The sequence below is a fragment of the Polistes canadensis genome, unplaced genomic scaffold (genome assembly GCF_001313835.1).
Source record: "Polistes canadensis isolate GaletaPanama2010 unplaced genomic scaffold, ASM131383v1 scaffold_138, whole genome shotgun sequence".
NCBI lineage: Eukaryota > Metazoa > Arthropoda > Insecta > Hymenoptera > Vespidae > Polistes > Polistes canadensis.
This window is the reverse complement of record NW_014569685.1, coordinates 149,095-169,312: the sequence shown is the minus strand read 5'-3', so window position 1 is coordinate 169,312 and position 20,218 is coordinate 149,095. Positions and strand designations below refer to the sequence as shown.

Here is a 20,218-nt window from a genome sequence, read left to right as displayed (position 1 = left end):
TATTATTATATATATACACATTAACATACACTTTCTCACATACACGTACGCCCCTCACTGTACTTAATTATACGATAAATTTACCTGAGTAAATCGGCGTGCATGAGATCCGTGAAAAAAAAAAAAAGAAAAAAAAGAAAAATTGTTCACCCCCCTAATCGTCGCTCCACGTCCATTTTCGTAGGACGTAATGCAATAAGAGTTCGTTGAATTGAAATGAAAAAAAAAAAAAAACCAATTGCTGTTAAGATCACTGTACCTAAAATTTACGAGCGATTATTAATTCAAGTTGACCATTGTTGCGTTATTTTTCTTTATATTTCGTTTAAACAAAAAAAAAATGCTTGTTTCGTTTAGATCGCGAAAAAAGAAGAAGTATTTTTTTTTAATTTTAATTTACAAAAAAAAGAAAACGAAAAATCACGAACGTTGACGAGACCAGATGCAAATATTCATTTGTTTTACGTATATATATATATATATATATATATATGTATATTTCTATAAAAGATCCTTGCACAAAATATCGACCAACGAAAATGCAACCCCGCTTAGGACTGATCATTATCAGCATCTTCCTATCACGTAAACTTATATAAGCAGTATTGGAAAAAAAAAAGAAAGAAAGAAAGAGAAAACAGGAGGAGAAAAAAGGAAAAAAAAAAATTATATATATATATACATATATAAAGAAGATGATAATGAGATGCCTCGAGAATGGGCGGTGTAAAACCAAAGTTGAATTATTTATCGCTAACCGTTGTTATCATTGTGGGTAAAAAAAAGAGAAAAAAAAAAAAAAGATAAAAGGGAAAAAAAATAAAAAGAAAACGAAGCATAAAATTTGGAAAATATAATTATATGTATGTGTGTGTGTGTGTGTAAATAATTCGTCGAACGCGTTACGTGAGAAAAAAAAAAAAGGAGTTTATCAGGGGGAGGGCAGGGTGAGGAGGGACGGGAAGAGGAAAAAAATGACATAATAAACTATAACGGAATCGACGTATGGACAAGAAAAATCTCGATACTATTATAAAAGAATCGTTTTCTATGATTAAACAAAAAAAAATAAAAAGAAAGAAAGAAAGAAGTAATAAAAAAATCAAGTACATACATACATGCATAAATACGTAACAGTAATACGTGTATATCAATTAACTCAGCTTTTAAAAGACGATAATCGATACAAAAAAATAACCCGAAGAAAAAGAAAAAGAAAAAGAAAAAAAAAGAAATAAAATTGGGAATATATTTGTGGTATCCCCCTTGTTAGGACGATCGAATTCAGGAGTTCCTAAAGTCACGATTTCTCATATAAACCAAACACGCATGCAATCTGACCATTTTTTATCGATCTCCCATTTCTTCTTATCGTTAAGATCTTTAATATCTCGAAACATGCACTATTACATAATGACGTCTATCGAGCAAACATATCTTTCAACCAAAAAAAAAAAAAGAAAAAAATAAATAAATAAATAAATAAGTAAAGTGTAAAAAAGTAAGTACGTGCACGAGGTGTTGTGTCTTTGGGATGTCCTAAATGAATTTTTAATTATTGTAAAAAGAAACGTCGACGCGAATTTCAATTCGTAAGTCATGATTATCTTATTTTGAGAATATTGAGAAGTGGTATCCTCGAACTCGTTCTTCTTCGATTAGATAGGTGAAATAAGAGAAAGATTTAAAATTAAAAAAAAAAAACAAAAACAAAAGAAAATAAAAAAAAAAAAAAAAAAAAAAAAAAAAAAAAAAAAAAAAAAAAAAGTATAATAAAAAAGAGAAAAAAGAAAAAGAGATAAAACAAATATTATTAAATCGAGCCGAGACAATCGGAGCGGAGTGCGCAAAAGCAGTCGTAAAAGTAAATGTAATTTCTAATTTAACTGGTGTAATATCATCCTACGTACATACAGACACACGCACAAACATACACATACACGTACATATTATGCATACATGCAAACAAACATATGATATATTAAAATAGGCAGTGCAATGGTAGAACGGTAGAAATGTAATTATATTGAAAGGGAAGAGATTACGTGGGCGTACCTAATAAAATAAAAAGAAAAGAAAAGAAAAGAAAGAAAGGAAGAAAGAAAGAAAGAAAAAAATATGCTCGTAGATAGGAAAAGTTAGAAATATCTCGATCGTTGACGTTTTATCCTCTTCTTTCTCCCTTTTCGTCTCTGTCTCTTCGTCCGTCGTGTTCGTTCGATGATTTATATTCACTTATGTGAAATAATAACGAAAAATAAAACAAAAAAACATTTCAAAAGAGATCCAACAAAGAAAATCTCTTCGAACGTTATTTCGAGGAACGAAATGAAAGAATTGTCGTGCCAACTCTATTTATTATTATAAATAAATAAATATAAATAAACAAATAAATAATTTTAATTAATTAATATATAAAAGGAATTTTACGCGCGATTAATTAAAGTAAGAAATTTAACTTGTATATGGGGAATAGAGGTGACGACGTTGAGACACGAATGATTCGAAAAAAGGTGGACGGAATAAGAAAAACTTTTCAAATCGTTTTTACTCGTAGTCGCGTATTATTGAATATTATCTTCTTCTCTTTTTAAAGGATCTATCGATGTTCGATCTTTCGTGGGATCTAAAATCCGAAAGAAAAGAAGAGAAAAAAAAAAGTAAATAAAAAAAGGAAATACACGCATACACAAACACATATATATATATATATATATATACATACGTATGAATTAATATTATCAATTTTGCCTCAAAGAGAGGATAGCATGGCAATACGGGAGAGAAAAAGCGACGAAAATAAAAGATAAATATAAAAGAAATAAAAAAGAAAAAATAATAATAATAAAGAGAGAAAAACAATTATTATAAAAAATAATAAGGACACGTATTACACGTACATGATATATAGAGATATATGTATGTATAAATACGCTATTTCGTACCGCGTCGCTGCTTTCAGTTTTTAATTAAAATAAAATAAAATAAAATAAAATAAAATATAAAATAAAATATAAATGAAATGAAATGAAAATATGAAATAAAATAATAATAATAAAAAGAAAAAAAGAGATAACATGCAGTGGTCTACGATACACTCACTATACGATGTATGTATATCCTATTTCATAATATTTAAACTAAACGTGCAGATTACTAGAAATTTTCTATTTTTTAATCGAAACGCGCCAAACGCCGACACGTCCTCGCGCTCGTTATTTTTTTAAAAGGATACACCACTAACGCAGGAAATTGTTACATATCATTGTTAAGTTAATTGTATATACAAAATCACAAACACACACATCATACACACGTATACATCAATACATACAAGCATAAATATTACGTACGATGAGAAAAACGAAGCGCATTATTCGATCTGACAAAAAAAAATAAGAGACAAATTCACATTTTTATTCTAATTTTTCTTTGAAACAAACAAACAACAATGGTAAATAAAAAGATGATAAAAAAGAAAAGAAAATAAAAAAAAAAGAAACTTACGTAAAAAACGCGTATAAAACGAAACGCCGATTGGCCGCTTTGTAATTTGTTTTCCGTCTATGAAGGAATGAACAAAAATTCATTAATTTTTCATCTTTTTCACATCGCGATCTTTTTTTTTTTTATTTTTTTATTTTTTATATTCACCGTCAATGCGATTCTCTCACAACCGTCTAATTCTCGTTATGCATGCTAATACAAATTGAGATTGTTGATGATGTACGTCGTTTTTGCTTCGTTTAAAGCAAAACAAAAATATAAAAAAATATATAAAATAACGATAATCGTATTTTCGAAAGAACGTTCGACACACATTCATGTTCTATTAAAGAGAAAAGAGGAACAAAAAAACGTAATATCGTGTATATCAAAGCGTATATCATCATCGCGTGTTCTGAATAAATTTCGATAAGCAATTTATAAAATACATTCTCTATCAAAAAATAAAAACGAGAAAAAGAGAGAGAGAGAGAGAGAGAAAGAAGAAAAAAAAGCACATAAAAATAAAAACGTAAGATTTGAATCGCAGTCGCGTTGCAAGGAAAAAAAAAAGAACAAAAATTTAAAGAAAAGAAAAAAAAATAAAGACAAATGTCATTGCTGTCGCAAAAAGCGAATTGCAACAATATTGAGAAAGAAAGAAAAAAAGGGGGAGAAAGAGAGAGAGAGAGAGAAAAATAACCCGATAACGTTGCAATTTATTATTCCTAAACACAACCGCTCCACAATTTTTCAAGGCTAAGAAAATATTGAATTTTTTCTATATCTCGCTCGATGAACTACTATATTTATTCTTCGACTTGCGTATTTAAAAATCCTTTGGTTATATTTTTCTATATAAAAAAAAAAGAATGAAAAAGGAAGACATTATCTCTAATCTCTATTTCAAGCGCAAAATAAAATAAGAAAAAGAAAAAGAAAAAGAAAAAATCAATTTAATGCACGAATCTTCACTCTTACGCGAATGGGATTATAAGGAGAATCCGATGCCTGTGAAAAAAAGAAAAAGAAATTAAAAAATTTAAATATATAATAGCGAAAAAGGCGCAACACTTTTTTCCACTTAGGATATATTGTTATAGATAAAAAGGAAAGAAAAAATAATAAAGTTATTCACTTTGTCCTTAAAAAATTTAAACGTAACGAATAAAAATAAAAAATAAAATAAAATAATATAAATTAATATAAAACAAGAACAAAAAAAAACACGCCGAATGCTCAAGAGAAAAAAAGAAAAATAATATACATAAAACAATCTCGTATGATCCATTTACAAGCATACGATGATCACGTTATACATAATACTTGCATACATAAAACAAAATACATTTAAACATATATACATACCACAAACACAAATATCATACAGAGAATATAGATACACGTGCGCTTCTTTTTTTATTACTACTGTATAACGTGTCACACATATTATATCTTATTTGTTATCAGTTTACGAGAGAGAAAAAGCGTAAGTAAAAAAAAGTAAAAAACAGATTCATATCTCTACCATTAAGTTTACCATTATCATATATATTTAAATAATATATTATATTATCACACAATCTTTTTGCACACTCCTCGCCTTACCCTTCCTCTGTCCACTACTGTCCATCACTTGCCCAAATGTGTATCATTGTATCAACCTTCTCGAGAACAAATGGTGTTGTACTTTTTCATATAAAAGGCATTGCCAAAATAAATATGGGGTTGGAAAAACTTATAAGTAATAATGCTCGTTCAATCGTTTTTACCCCTCTCTCTTTCCAATTTCATTCTCTTTTTTCGTTTTCTTTTTTTTTTCTTCTTCCTTACAGGTTGAAGAAATATTAATTAACACGCAATACTTTACGCAAATTATTTGGACAAAATTTATTATAAAATATATTATGGATTGGTTAAGTACATATCCAACTCTACGTACGTGAACAACTTCTAATCGTAACAACTACATACATAATTAAATTCACAGTGATACTCGTTAATGAACGAAGAATCCGGTTGTAACAACATATAGATATTGAAAAGAAACTAAAAAAAAAAAAGAAAAATAAACACATTCTTAAAAACAAATAAAAAAAAAAACAAGAACTTTAATATCTAAATATTGATAAAAAAAAAACTTAATTTAAAGTTTGAACGTTTAACAAAACATTTCCTCTCTTTCGTCTTATTCATAAAATACAAATAATATAAAAATTGTAAAATAATAAAAAAAAAAATTAATCTCATGTAAAACTTTTGAATGCTTAATAAATGTTTTTCACACACTGCACTCTACTTTTAAGTTTAAATCACAACCACAAACGTAAAAATTAAGTCATCGTATTTGCGTCAACACGATTCAACATACAAATATATAGATATACTTAAAGAATATACAATTTACAGATAAAATAACAATTAGCAAGTTAGTGATCGGTAAAAACAAATGTAACATTTATGTCGTTTTCTATCCTTCTTACTTTCATTTTCTTTTATATCTTGGAAAGGGGCCTAAGTTATAGGGATTATTCGAAAGGCTACTTATCGTTGTCAACATTTAACACGGAAAACTTTTAAAGCACCAATTATAGTACTCAATATTTAACGTACTTTCTTCATCGTCTACATATAAATTTTGCAAATTCACAAATTTTGATAAACTGGCCCCAAAATATCAGTCTTTTAATTTGAATTTTGTTAGTTCCATTAATTAGAAGCTTAACATGGAACATCGTATAAATATTTGCTCTATGTTTGTGTCCAGTTAAAAGCTTCTATTGTATAATAATCGATGCTACGTCTAACGAGCAGCCCATGTCCTTAATAATTTGAAATACGCATAAATATTTAAAATTAAATAATAATATCTATATCATAAGAAACCCATCATATAAGACCTGAGTAACTCTTTCTTCCGAAGATAAGCAAAGAGAAAACTCAAATAATATATTCTACCTCGTCTAAGGAAAACTACATTGTTTTTTCATCGAGATATGAATTATTTACAACGTTTGACATTTTTTTTTTTGTCAAAATTCAGTCGTACATAATATTCTACCTTGTATTACAAAGTTAATAACTATTATTATTTAAACGAAAACAATGACGAAAATCAAAATATACTACGATATACCAATCTACACAACAACGGACTGCAATCTATGCATTGATTATAGAATAATACCTTTACATGATATCTCTTATTGATTACTCTAAGGATAAAAAATAAATTCAAATAAACCTAGGGCATTTGATTATCAAGAGACTTCTGAGCACCTTTCTTAACCTTTTTTTTCTGCCTACGTTAGCATTCTTCACACGCACGCATCATTTCAGTCTCACTCTATAGATTGTGTTATTTATTTGTATGTGCCCTTCTCTAAAAAAAAAAAAAAAAGAAAAAAAAGTTAAACTGTCTACAAATAAATAGGAACCAGCCTGTGCATTATGTGAAGTCACTAATTAACAAAAGAAATCTCCTAATCATGAACGATCAAGTGATAACCAATGCTAAATATTTAACACAACGTAATATTACAGAAAAAATAAACTGCATAAGAACATATATGGTGTATGTTTGCATTTCTTTTTTTTTTTTAACGAGTTCAACTGATTATCTGATTAACTAGAACTATAATAGCTATATCATCACCTTCCTTTTTTTTGCATGTGCCACTTTAACCACACTCGTAGTCTCCATAATCAAAGTTTCTAATATGGCTACTGTGAGTCCATTTTTCACTGCCAACTCATCATGATGAAACTTAGTCCATTCATCTTCTTCAGCTTGGGCCTCTCTCGCTAATAATTCGTCGACTCTATCCCTACGTTTTCTACTCCAACGCATTACCATATTCTCCCTTTGTAATTTAGTTTTGAATCCAAACAATGTCGCTACTTCCTTACTAACATATTCATGAAGCTCTTCTACTGTCTTTGGAATTTTCATAGCTGGCTTTGTTTTTACATTCGGCTTCATCCAACTTGGACCAGGTTTCTCATATTCCGCTTGATAAACTTCCGAAATAGTTTCCTTACACAAATCGAAAAGGAATGTATTGTAGATCTTTCGATCTTTTTTCGCGATCTCGTTACTTTCTTTTGTTAATTCGTAAATTTCCGGAGGAGCTTCTAAAGTCATAATATCTTGTCCGGATTGTTTAGCTTTGTATATTAAAGCTGTAGCCTTTTCCGTGAAAGCTGTTAACTCTTCGATATTCGAAGGAATTACTGCAGGAGGCGGAGAAGGTGAAGCAATAGCAATGGAAATTCGATTATCTCCTGGAGGTGTATATGGTGGTGGAGGTTTATTCGGTATTTCTCTAACATAATATACCTCTTCAGCTTCCAATTTTTTGATCTATAAAAAAGGAAAAAGAAAAAGATATTTTTAGCGCGCAATTTATTTTAAATAATGTAAAATAACTACCAAATGTATTACCTCTAATTCAATTTGAAGTTGTTGTATACGAAGTAGCTTAGCCTCCAAGTCAGCAACTTCTAAGCCTGGTTGTTTCAATGAAGCTGTAGGCATTAAAAATTGAATAATATTTATCAAATGTGAATATAGTATGTAACAGTATGTATAGGAAAAGCAACAAGATTTGTTACAATACATTAGGGATAATATTTTACAAATTTTAGTGCTTCAGAAAAATAGGGAAGATAAAAGTAGTAGAAAAATTGGAATATCTTTTCAAGGCACATATGAAACCAATGCTAAAATGTGAGAAAATCAAACATTCTAGTATGATTATAAAGACTTTTCTTTCTGAAAATATGTATATATATACCTATATACATATATATATATATAGAAGAATCATATAAACGTTGTTTGAATGTGTCGTGATTTACAACATTTACAAATCTTCTTGTGCATCAACAAATTAATAAGGTTCAAGCATTCATGCAACACTGATTAGTACAAAATGAACAAGTTAATGTTCGTTTCATTCGAAATTTCATGATGTATTACCTTTAGGTAAATATTATCTCGACTTTGCTATTCTGAAAATAAATAACATATAGCTATACCAGGCAATGCTTTGCATAAGAACGCTCAGCCATTATGAAAATTGAAATAGATAAGATAAAAGTGCATATTTCCTTTTTTTTTCGCTGAAATTCACTTCACATAAACTGCATGACATCATTTTCAACCCAAAATTTGTCGTTATAATTTATAAAAAATCAATCATTTCACATATATTTTTTTTACAAATATAGACGAAATATTAATCAAATGGTAATTACTATAAAGAGTTTAAATGAAGTTCAATACATAGAATTATGTAAACGAATTTACATAAAAAATTTGATGAATGAAGATACAGAATCAAAATAATACTTAGAAAATCAAACACATTTATGATTATTTTCTATATATAAATTGATATATCTTTAAATAATAAATATAAAACAGAGATTATAAGAATGAAACTATCTATACTTCATTCATGTTGTAAAAATCTTAGCATAGACAATAATAATTGTAAAAGAAAAAAAATACCTTTTATTTTATCGATCATTGCTTCTATGTCTTTTTCCGATGTAGTAACAATAGGTGTTGCGTGAAAATCCGTTTTTGATTGATCTTGTTTTCCTATATTCGTATTACTAAGTAGATCATCGTCCAAGGCATCAATATTCAATCTGGAGTTATTTAGATCTCTTGGTGAATCTATTTCTATTTCTGATACACCAACAGGAGTATCACCGCCCTCGCTAGAATCAGATGATACATCTTCGTGTTTCTGTATCGCGCTCTGATCTACGTCACTTATTACTTTAACGTCTTTTCCTTCAGATTGAGATAATAGATCATTCAGTTTATTAGAAACTTCTTCAGTTTCAATTTCAGTCAATTTGGAATTATCTGATACTGTATCTTTCATAATCTCAATATTTGGATCAGTTGATTGTTCTATTTGTATTATTTGATTTTCATTATCTATTAAAGATGGATCAGTCACTTCTTTAGTAGACGTTGTTTCAACTGGTTGCACTTCTTTTTTATCTTCTTGTAAAGTTTTTATCAATTCTGGCAATGATTTTTGAGTAATTTCATCTAGTATCCTTAATACTTCAGTATTGTGCACTGCTTGATAATTTTCTGATATCGTCGTTCCCTTTTGTAAACTTTGTGTTTTTTGACTTTCTGTTTTATCAAGAATTTCCGATACTTCAAGACTTTCCTCAGAGATATCTTCATATTCGGGATCTCTTAATACTTCAAATTGTGCTTTAGCAATAATATCAATAGCATTTGTTGTAGCTGTATTTTGTTCCTGCGTAAATTGACAATTATTCGAAGATTCATTTTCTCGTGAAAGATTTCTTTCAATATCTTCTTGTTTATTATTTTCTGATAAGCTAGCACTCTTATTAGAATGTATTTCTGCTGCTTCAGAAAGTTTTTCTATCACATCTAAACTACTTTCCGCAATTTCAACTAAATTATCAAGTTGTTCACCCTCAGAACTTTCTGGTTCTGGTAATGATTCTAAATCTATTTGTTTTTCAATTATTGGAGATTTACTTTCTTTTTCGATAGCAGTAAGATAAGTTACGTGAGATTCCTTATTTTCATTGTGAATATTATTTTTACCACTTAGTTCTTCATCGGATAATTCAATCTTAGTACTAATTTCTAATTGCGGTAATAAATCTTCAGTACTTTCTGAATCAGATTTTGTGATTATTATTTCTCGTGACTGAACTATTTCTTGTTGGACAGTATCTTTACTTTCTATTTCTAAATTTAATTCAATATTTACCACAGATACATCATCTAATTTATTGGATGGAATATCTATCGCGTCACTACTTGCATTAATACGATTTTTATTGTATTCTAAATATAATGGAGTAATATTAATTGTATTATTGTCACTTGTTGACAATTTGTGAATCTGCAACTTATCATCAAGTGTAGAATCGCATGTAATAGATGGGAATGGACTTTCTATCGTAAGATCCATATTATCTGTTTCTAAGATAATCTTCGTTTGAATGCTAATTTCATCCAATTTATTGTTGTCATTTTCTTTTCCTAAAGTAATGGATGATTTAATAGATTTTATATCGTTTATGGTTTCATTGGTTTTGTCTGTTCCTACATATTGCTTTCCTTCTTTATCATACACTTTATCATTTTCTCTGGCAATTATATCTAATATATCATCAAGCTCATCAGCAGTTTTTTCAATGTCAGTTTCATTAATCTTTAAATTAAGAGCATCAATATTTGTAGATTCTGCCCTTGGTAAAAGCATAGACTCATCTTCTATACTAACAGATAAGTTTTCTGTAAAATCTTGAACGACATCATTTTCTTCTTCCGATATATTTTTATAATCAGAACTAATATGAATGTGCGATTCTATTTCACGATTCTCTGTTTGTTCCCCTTCATTTTCTTCTTCATCGTGAGCAATATTAAATGAATCAGATATAGTCCAGTCATCTTTATCTACAGACATTTTCTCGGTGGAAATGACTTCAGATTGATTTTCTTCAACATTGAAATCACGTTTAATTAAATTCACAGACAATGTATTTGCATTTTGTGAAATTATATTCTCTTCGTCTTTACTATTAGAAATATTATATTGACCTGTATTTATTTCTTCTTTATTAGTAAAGTCTCTTGAAGATAAATGTATTTCATTATTTTCAGCGGAAGAAATATTTTCAATTTGTAAACTATCTTTATTATCTTTAAATTGTGAAATATTTTCTAAATGTAATATGCTTTCATTTGCTATTACATCATTGCCTTTTTTCAAACTGTCGTCTTCAGTCATTGGGCCTTGTTCTGATATATTCGTTGAAATTGATTCTATATTTTCAGAAAGATTTTCTCCGTATGATTCCTGTGCTACAAGTTGAACATCTACACTTTTATCATCAATCATTTCTTTGTCCAAAGGAGTATTACTTTCAGATGTATCCTTCGCATAATTAAGACTTTTATTTTCTTCTATGGATATTGGTGATTCTGATTTTTTATTAATATCTGTAGTAGGTAGATAATACGGAAAATCTTTATTAAGTTTTTGTATATTTTGTGTATTTGTTTCCAATGGTATAATTGAAGAATTAGTGTCGCCTTCAAATATTTTTGCATGCTCGGATATAATAGATTTTTCGATTTCATTTAATATCTTCTTACTTTCCGCTTTATAATCTATTTCTTGATTTGATTCGGAAAATATTTCTTCTTCCGGAATTAATCCAGATATAACGTGACTTACATTTTCCGTTAAATCTGCAGGATCACTGGCGGGTTTTAATTTTGAAATGTCTGTAGAATGACTTGAAATTTCAATATTAATATCTGTTTTAATAGGAATTTCCGTATCTGTAATATCCGATTGAATTGTTTTATCTTTTTCTTTATTAGAAATTAATGTGTTATTGTCGATTAGCTCAGATTTCGAAAAGACTTCTGATATATCTTTTAAGGTACTTTTTTCTTCTTCATTATCATGCTTTTCATTGGATAAACTACTAATTCGTAACATCATTTCTGATAGAGCCTTAAGCTCGTTTTCAAGGCAATTAATATCTTCATTTAGATTTTTATTATTTAGTTGTAAAAAGTGTAATTTTTTAGAATAAGTAAGCGTTCCACTATCATTATTAGTAGCAAGTTCCATATTGGAGCTTGGTATATATGTTTCTGATTTATTTGAAATAAGCTTTGAATTATTTGTTTTTGATGTTTCTATTGTGTTGGACTGTGACACAAGATTTTTTAAAGGCACTTGTTCAACATCAATTAAATCCGATTTTGGTTCTATTATTGCAAGTTGATCACTCCTATAACTCTTGGATTGTTTTAATTCAGATGTTGTAAGAATATCTGTATCGGTATTTATTACACTAACTTCATCTTTAATATCTCTTGAATTATTGTCAGATGATATTGCAGCTGTTAATATTTCTGGTACAGAAACAAGCGTGTGATTAGTTTGAGTTCCACTTGAATGGAATGTGGTATTATAATTTGTAGCTTTCTCGCCTTGATCATCGTCGGAAGTTGATGACATTGAAATAGACCTGAGTTTTTCATATTCTGTATCTTTCAAATCTGCAAATATGGATTGAACATTATAATGAATATCTTGTTTTTTAGTGTTCGACGATTCCACCAAATTATTCCTTTTAATTATTTGTGATGGTTTTGAAAAATTTGTTTCTTCGCTTTTACTCTCATATACTAAAGATTGGATGTTTTTAATAATGCCTTTTTGCTGAATTTTTGTTGATAATAAATCAGATTCTGATCTTGAACGTAATAAGTCACTTTTTTTATAGATTTCTTGTATTCTCTTAAGTGGAATATCAGGTACTTTAAATTCTGCCAATGATTTAGACTCTATAGCCAATCTGTCATTATCCTTCACAGTTTCCTTTCTAGATTCCAATTTTTTTCGCATCTCATGAATAGTTGTATCATATTTCTATTTAAAAATAAAAAACCAAATATGTTAGTATTATATAGTCATATTAAATATTTCTGTGGAAATAAGATTAAATATATACCTTAATTTGGTTTAACAAATTTGCTTCTAATGCTTTTAGCTTTTGTTTTGTTTGTTTTCTAGCTTCCTTTTTTAAACGTGACATTTCTATTCTACGCTCTGCTAATTTTTCTGTAAGTAATTCTATTCTTCCTTCCACGTCACTCGTATCGGATGAGAGTGTGGAATCTATAAAAAAAGAAATATAAATTCTTTATAAATAAAATCATATAATAATTGAATATGAAAAAAATCAATATGTAAATATTAAAATACCCTACCTTGATGAGATAAAGCAGAAGTTGTAGTGACAAGCTTATAAGCTGCTTGTTCCATCCGTGCTACACGTTCTTCTTCAGCTCTTAATCGTGCATCCCATGCCATCCACTCTTCTACACAATTCCTACGTGAAACAAGTGCTGCTTCTCTTGCATTCAAGATTCTGTATAATACATTATTAATTAGTTATATTCATATAAGATTATATCATATATAAATATTGTGTGATAAATAATTAGCAATTATTGATTAAATGATTACTATATGATTGAATAGTTATAATTATGAAAAGATTAGATTATATATAAAATTTTTGCACCAAATATAAATTCTACGATAACACCAGCATGCAGTTTGCCACTAAAGAGAATCTATTTTTACAATGGTTGACTTCATGGTGAATTCACATTTTTGGTTTATTATTAGAAATCTTATATATGGCTACAGAGATTTAGTAAATTATTCATTTAATTATTAATAGTGAAATGTCAGAAAAGAGAAGAATCATGACTGTTAAACATAAAAATTACTTTACTAAATATATGTAATAAAGTATTACTTACTGTTCAAGCTTTTTTGAAGTTTTAAAATCATGATTTTGTGATCTGATAACTATTGATCTAGTATATTCTTTTCCATTATCTACAGTATTATGATTAGAAATAGCAAATGTTCCAAGCTGAGATCTTGTAGATATATCACCACAGTTTTGTGCGTTCTTTCCTTTGTCCTTAGAAGGATAATTGTTGTCGCTATAATTTTCAAGACTTCTTTCAAAAACATTTTCTACTGAAATATTTTCTTTGCTTTCATCTATTATATCGGCAAATAATTTAGAATTTTTATCCTTCATAGCATTCGATTGCCTGAATAAAACTTCAATAGCATTCTGATTAATAGTCCGATCGGTACTAAGATCAAGCTTATCTAAAATTGAGCCTTCATCATTTCTATCCGATTGAATGAACTCGTTTTCTATTTTTGTGCGTTTGTTATGGTGTTTTGTAAATTCTTCTATTTGAGAACTCGATTTTGATCTTAGTATATTTTCTGTCAATATGGTCGATGATGATCTTGTTCTTTGACATTTAGAATTTTTCCGTTTAGTGCTTGCCTTAAGCTCAGAATTTTGTTGAAACTTTTTAGTAATTTCTTTATCGCTAGAAATTGACTTATCTGTTTTCTTTGAATTTCTTGAATAAGTTTGAAGAGTATCTTCAGAAACTTGAGAAGACTTTGATGTCTTTGACAAAGCATCCTGTTCAACGGAAGTTATTAGTTCTTGTATCGTTTCAGTATTTACTGCAGTATCTCTGGAAAATGGTTCCTTCTCTTTTAAGGGGGTTACACTTCGAAAATCAACTTGTGATGATTTAGATTTTTTTGATAATTCGTCTACTAAAGTATCAGATTCTGACTTAACATATTCTGTAATTGAGTTATCTAAATCTTGTAATGATTGTAAACTAATAGTCTTTTGTTTCTCATGTACATGTCCAGCTACATTCACGCAATGTCCTTGCATCAATTTGGATTCAACATCAAGCTGATGAGATCTTAATTTAATAATATCTGCTTTAGGCATTTTATCTTCAAATTTACGGGATCTCAATTCGTATTTTAATTTATTACTACTCTTCGGAGAATTAACAGCATATTTGTTTTGTGATTTTAAATCTTCTATAGTGTCGTTTAATTTATCATATTTTAATAATGAAATATTAGATTCGTCTACTAAATTTGCTATTTTTTCAGTACTCGATAAATTTATTTTCTGAAATTGCAAATCATTTTCTGTTAGTGGTATCTTCGAATCTATATGTGATTTATCGTGTAGAGATTTATCATGTAGAGATTTATCAGAATCTACTAAAGAACTCATTGAACTGTTACTACGAATATCATAACCTTTCATTGGTCCACATGATCTACGTGGAGAGTGACTATCAGCACTTCTTTTTAATTTTGTTAAAATATTTTTCGTAGACATTTGAGGATTAAGCATATTTCTTTGTTTCTGTAACATTACTTTACGTTCTTGACTTGCAATTTTATGAAGTTCTTTCAATCTGTTTTAAAATAAAAATATCACATAACGTTATTCAAACTATTGTAATAATGAATAATACAAAAGAATAATTATAGTCGCTTACTTATTCATTTCATCTTTCTCCTGTTGTAATTTTAATAATAAAGCTCTTTGCTTTTTCTTAACTGAACTAATACGACTATCTTGACCAGTATCCCTCAGTGCTCTTTTTTGCTCTTCCAATTTCACTAACTTTTTGGTTCTATCATGTAATGTTTTTTCACGCGATTTAAATAACATTTCTATTTTGTCATATCTTTGTTTTTCATCTCTTATCAATTGAGCAATCTAATGAAATAAAAGTATAATATATTTTATAAATGTCATAAATATGCATTCATGTTAAGAAATAAAAAAAATAAAAATTCCTGGTCTTACCTCTAAATCGAGATTTTTGTTAAAAGAACAAGTTACATCTCTCGTAGAAATACTAATTTCTGTACCAGTTTCTGTTTTTATAGAAGATGTAGTTTCATGTAAACTGATTTCTGACATTGTTCTTACTTTACTAGTCAATGAAAGATCTTCTAATTGATCCAAATCTTCAAATTGATCTCTAGAGCCTAAAGAAAGTAATGGAATTTCATAATCTTCTAAAGATAATTCATGTCCATGCGTATTTTCATGAATTTCCAAAAAACTATTAGTTAAACTACGTCGGCCTGGACATATGTCAGTTTGAGTTCCAATATCATTCACTGTTTGAGTTTGAACTTCTGCTACTTCAATGATTGATTTATTCCATTTTCTTAAATTATTATTTTGTTCTTCTGTTTCCTCTTTCTGCATGAATACTTGTTCATCGATGGAAGAAGCTTCATCAATTTTATTTATCATTCGTTTATCAGTAACAACTTTTTCTATGCTTGTATTGTCATTAATTTGTGATACTATTATGAAAAAAGAAAAAATTATAATTAAATTGTCATTTTAAAACCTATAAAACATTTATGTATAATGAATTATATTCAAATTATACATTTATAATAATTTACCTCTATCAGCATTTTTCTTATCTATTGTAGTGTTTTTTCCCATATCATCTAAATGTAATATAAAATCATCGGCAGCTTGACTTTGTTTCTGTATTAATTCTTTTTCTTGTTCATTTTTTACATTGTAAAAACTTTTCTCCACATCCATAACTTGTCTCAATGATTCATTCATCGAATCTAATAAATGCAATTCTGCTTGAAACTGCATATGCAAAGCGGTCGGATGTAACTGAAAAAATGCAAATTTGTTAAATTTAATAATTTTACAAAATTAATACATCCATAAAATATCGCATACAATTTTATATATACTCACAAGTTCTATTCCATGCTGAATTGTTTCTGGTTTTTTCTTCGAAGTTTTTGCACCATCAACATTGGCATCATTACCCTGTGCCATTTGTTTTTTTCTTTTCGATCGAAATATAAGATTCATATCAGGTGTAACTAAATCGCGGAATTCTTCTTGTGTATAATTACTATCTCTAAAAGTTATCCATCGTGGGTCTAGCAAGGCTTCTCGTAATAAGCTTTCATTTAAATTACTTAAATCATTATTACTACTTTGAAGTTTATTAGATACATTAACATCTTGAGAGAAAGCCTCATTTTTATTGCTGCTCGTGTCTGTACATTGTACAGAAGAAGAATCTTCATTATAGTTTGAATGTTCATAATCTTTTCCTGATTTTTTCAAATGTAAACTTTGAATTGTTTTAAATTTATCAGTATCTTTATACTTTGATAGTTCAGTAAAAACTGTAGAACAGGTATTGTTGCGTTTTTTTATACTGCTGTTAGAGTCAGATATAATCTCAACATCACCAGAGGTATCTGAATACGTAACATAATGTTTTCCTTCAATTCTATTTATAGACGTCTTAGTTTTGTTATATATTCTCTTGTTATACTCTTTAATTCCTATACCTGCTTGTTTGTTAACAGATTGATTTGATACTTTATTTTGTTGTTTCACTTGCTTATTTTCCAATTTATATTTGTGCTCATCAGTTTGTTTCAGTGACTGCAAATCTTCTTTGCATTTGTATTCTATGCTATCAAATACCATATTTTTAAGTGTATCTTTTATTACATTTTTTTCAGATGGTTTTATAGTGCGATCCGAATGAGATTCATTATTACTTGCCTTATTTTTACATTCTAAAGAAGTATCTCTTAATTTTGTAGATTGTACATTGGAGCATCTATGCTTTTTATCACTATCCTTTCTAGTGGTAGAAGTTGCAAAATTTTTAGTCTTTGGTTTAGTCAATACAAAATCACATTCTCTTGGTACGCATAAAGGCAAATGATCACTTTTAACTCTCCCTACTGATACAGAGCCACTTGTATTGTCTGTAATATCTTTTCTAGAAACATGTCTTGGGCTTTTAGATCTTTTACTAAAATCTGAAGAAGAATACAATACTTCATCGCTTTCTGTATACGAAGAATCATCTTTTCTTATTCTTTTTGATCTATTTTCCTTCTCCCTAGAATTTTCTCTAACACCATGCTCTTTTTTTTTAGAGAAATTAGAAGCTATTGAAACATTAGGTGCTTTTAAAGGTTCAACATTTTCGCAAGCTACTACAGATGGCCCCTCAGACAATGAAAAGTCTAGCTTTCTTTGTACTCTTTCCCTCGATGTTTTTTCTGATCTTTCAGGCACAAAATCATTGGATGATACAGCCAATTTTATTCCAGCAACATCTTTCGAAGTAGGATTGTCTTTAGAAGAATAATCTAAGGTTTTAGCGGACATTTTTAAATCCGGTACTTTTATTGGCTCTCTAAAAGCCATATTTTGCATCGCTTGATATAAATTATGATTACTGCTAAGTTTTAATTCTTTTGAATACACTTCACCTTCTGTTTTATTGCCAAAGTCGTATAATTTCTTCTGCGTATTTGGATGGTCGCCAAGAGAAAGTTTTCTTTTAACTGCACTGATAAATGTAAATGGATATGGTTGAACAGGATGAAAAGACAACAAATTTTCTACATTTTTAAAATCAAGTTGCGATGTGTTATTAGATGTTTCTTTCAAATCTTTCTTACTATCATCTATTTGAAGCTTTTTTAATCCAAGATGTGTCTATAATTATAAAAATAAATCTCATGATACAAAATCTAATAAATTATTTACTTACAAAATCTAATAAATTATTTACTTACATTAACCAAATTCTCTGCACGCTTAACAATAATATCTGGGTCATTAAAGAAGACATATTTTTTTTTAAGGCCTATGTCTTCTTTTTTATCATTACTACTCATATTTTCATTATTAAAAGATGTAGATACCTCTAAGTATAACTACTTTTTGTAAATCTATAGATTTACGCTTATACGGTTTTCCCTTATTAACTATTGCTGAAAATGAAAATAATAAGTCAATAAAAATATAACACATTTTTAAATAATCAACTTATATACACTTCACGCAGTACTTAATTTGTTTAATGTTATTTAAAATAACTATTTATATAGGATGTCCTGGTAATACAAGCAAACGGAAAGCGATTCTATGTAAAAAATTAAATCAAAAGCATAGAATAAAATTTGTTCATAACTTTGTTTTTAAGAAAATAAGCTTGAAAATTTATAGAGTATGCGTGCACTTGATTGAATTTACAAATCTAAAAGCTAAAATCTTTGTTTGATAAGCATAAAAGTAGAATGAAAAAAAAAATACAAGAGATATAAAATGTTTGTAAATATATTAGAAAACATAAGAATACTGTCCGAAATACCTGAGAGAAAAATAATGAAATTCATAAAGCTAAAATTAAATCAAGAATCATCCTCTGCTTACTCGTACTACCAGTTATACGACACTCTCTATATATGATGACAATAAATCTAACCACAAACTGATTCTTTTTTTATTTTAAAAAACTGCATTTACTTTAAAGATGTTATAAGTATGATTCATAAATAAACAATAAATATTATTAATGAAAATAAAACAATAAATTAAACTTACACTAAGTCATTTTGCTATTGTTGAGAACATAAGGTACACAAGAATACCAAATCAAAGTAATGCACTTAATTGAGCATATTTAAAGATACCTCCAAGAAATCATAACCTATATTATAAAGAAAAATCTGCTTATATTAACTGATACTTATATCTCCTATGTAATACTGACATTTATAATTAACTATATATATGTATAACTAATTAAAATGATAATATCTTTGTTCTGATCATAATTCACATTACAATCACGACACTAGACAGAGTCGCTTAAATTGTCTACAACGGTCATTTGTATACGATAGATCACGTGGTACTCAAGAATTTACTATTGTGCAAAATTAAAGATGGCAACAATGGAACGCATTTAATCGATAATACTGCACATATATGCATCAAATAAAAAATATAAAGAAATACGAAATGAAAACATTTCAGTATTATTTACTGAAAAAAATACTTCGAAAAATGCATGCAAAATAAATTATTGCTTTTTAAGAATGTTATAAATAAAGATCGCATAGTTTATCACTAATTGTAAATTATGCACGTAAGCAATTGAATGATTTTCACCTGATTTCAACTTTCTGTGATACATTTCTGCAATATTTCAGGAGTGTCACTCTCTAATATAATATTAAATATTATTTTTTTTATAATATTATTACATTTTGAACACTAAATACATTAAACTTAGTTTATTTATTAAATATATGCTCTGTGTGGAAGAATGTATCTTTGCCAGTATCTACTAGGTTAGCACAGTATCTTGGATTTGGGGAACCTGTTTTTCTGCGAAATGATTGGTTACTCAAATCTTTCTTTTGTTTTATTTGGCGCAATTATAAGT

The 20,218-nt window shown here is 28.2% G+C and overlaps 1 protein-coding gene across 4 annotated transcripts; it reads right to left on the bottom strand.

Annotated features, from left to right (window-relative positions):
* Positions 1-5,308: 5,308 nt before the first annotated feature.
* Positions 5,309-20,175, bottom strand: LOC106788394 (centrosome-associated protein 350-like). Of its 4 annotated transcripts, XR_001381893.1 has the most exons (14): positions 19,942-20,175; positions 19,372-19,477; positions 18,561-18,758; positions 16,699-18,480; positions 16,383-16,611; positions 15,766-16,277; positions 15,452-15,675; positions 13,862-15,367; positions 13,301-13,461; positions 13,042-13,208; positions 9,002-12,959; positions 8,468-8,499; positions 7,931-8,013; positions 7,538-7,849 (listed from the first exon to the last, which is right to left on the bottom strand). XR_001381893.1 is itself a non-coding variant. In XM_014751594.1 (13 exons), exons 3-13 carry the CDS (start codon positions 18,660-18,662, stop codon positions 7,130-7,132), a joined length of 9,444 nt encoding a protein of 3,147 aa, XP_014607080.1. In that variant the 5' UTR covers positions 18,663-18,758; positions 19,372-19,477; positions 19,942-20,170; the 3' UTR covers positions 5,309-7,129. The 4 variants fall into 4 exon arrangements, 3 of the variants coding, with proteins under 3 accessions (XP_014607080.1, XP_014607082.1, XP_014607081.1); XM_014751594.1 differs by lacking the exon at positions 8,468-8,499 and having other exon boundaries at positions 5,309-7,849; positions 19,942-20,170; XM_014751596.1 differs by lacking the exons at positions 8,468-8,499; positions 19,372-19,477 and having other exon boundaries at positions 5,309-7,849; positions 19,942-20,170.
* Between the last annotated feature and the right edge of the window lie 43 nt (positions 20,176-20,218).

Bases quoted from the DNA above. Each gene is read 5' to 3' on its own strand.
- LOC106788394 (XM_014751594.1), bottom strand. From the start codon at position 18,662: ATGAGTAGTAATGATAAAAAAGAAGACATAGGCCTTAAAAAAAAATAT. The intron at 13,462-13,861 runs GTAAGTAATACT...TGTATTATACAG, and splicing joins ACTTCAAAAAAGCTTGAACA to AATCTTGAATGCAAGAGAAG. The intron at 13,209-13,300 runs GTAGGGTATTTT...CTTTTTTTATAG, and splicing joins TTCTGCTTTATCTCATCAAG to ATTCCACACTCTCATCCGAT.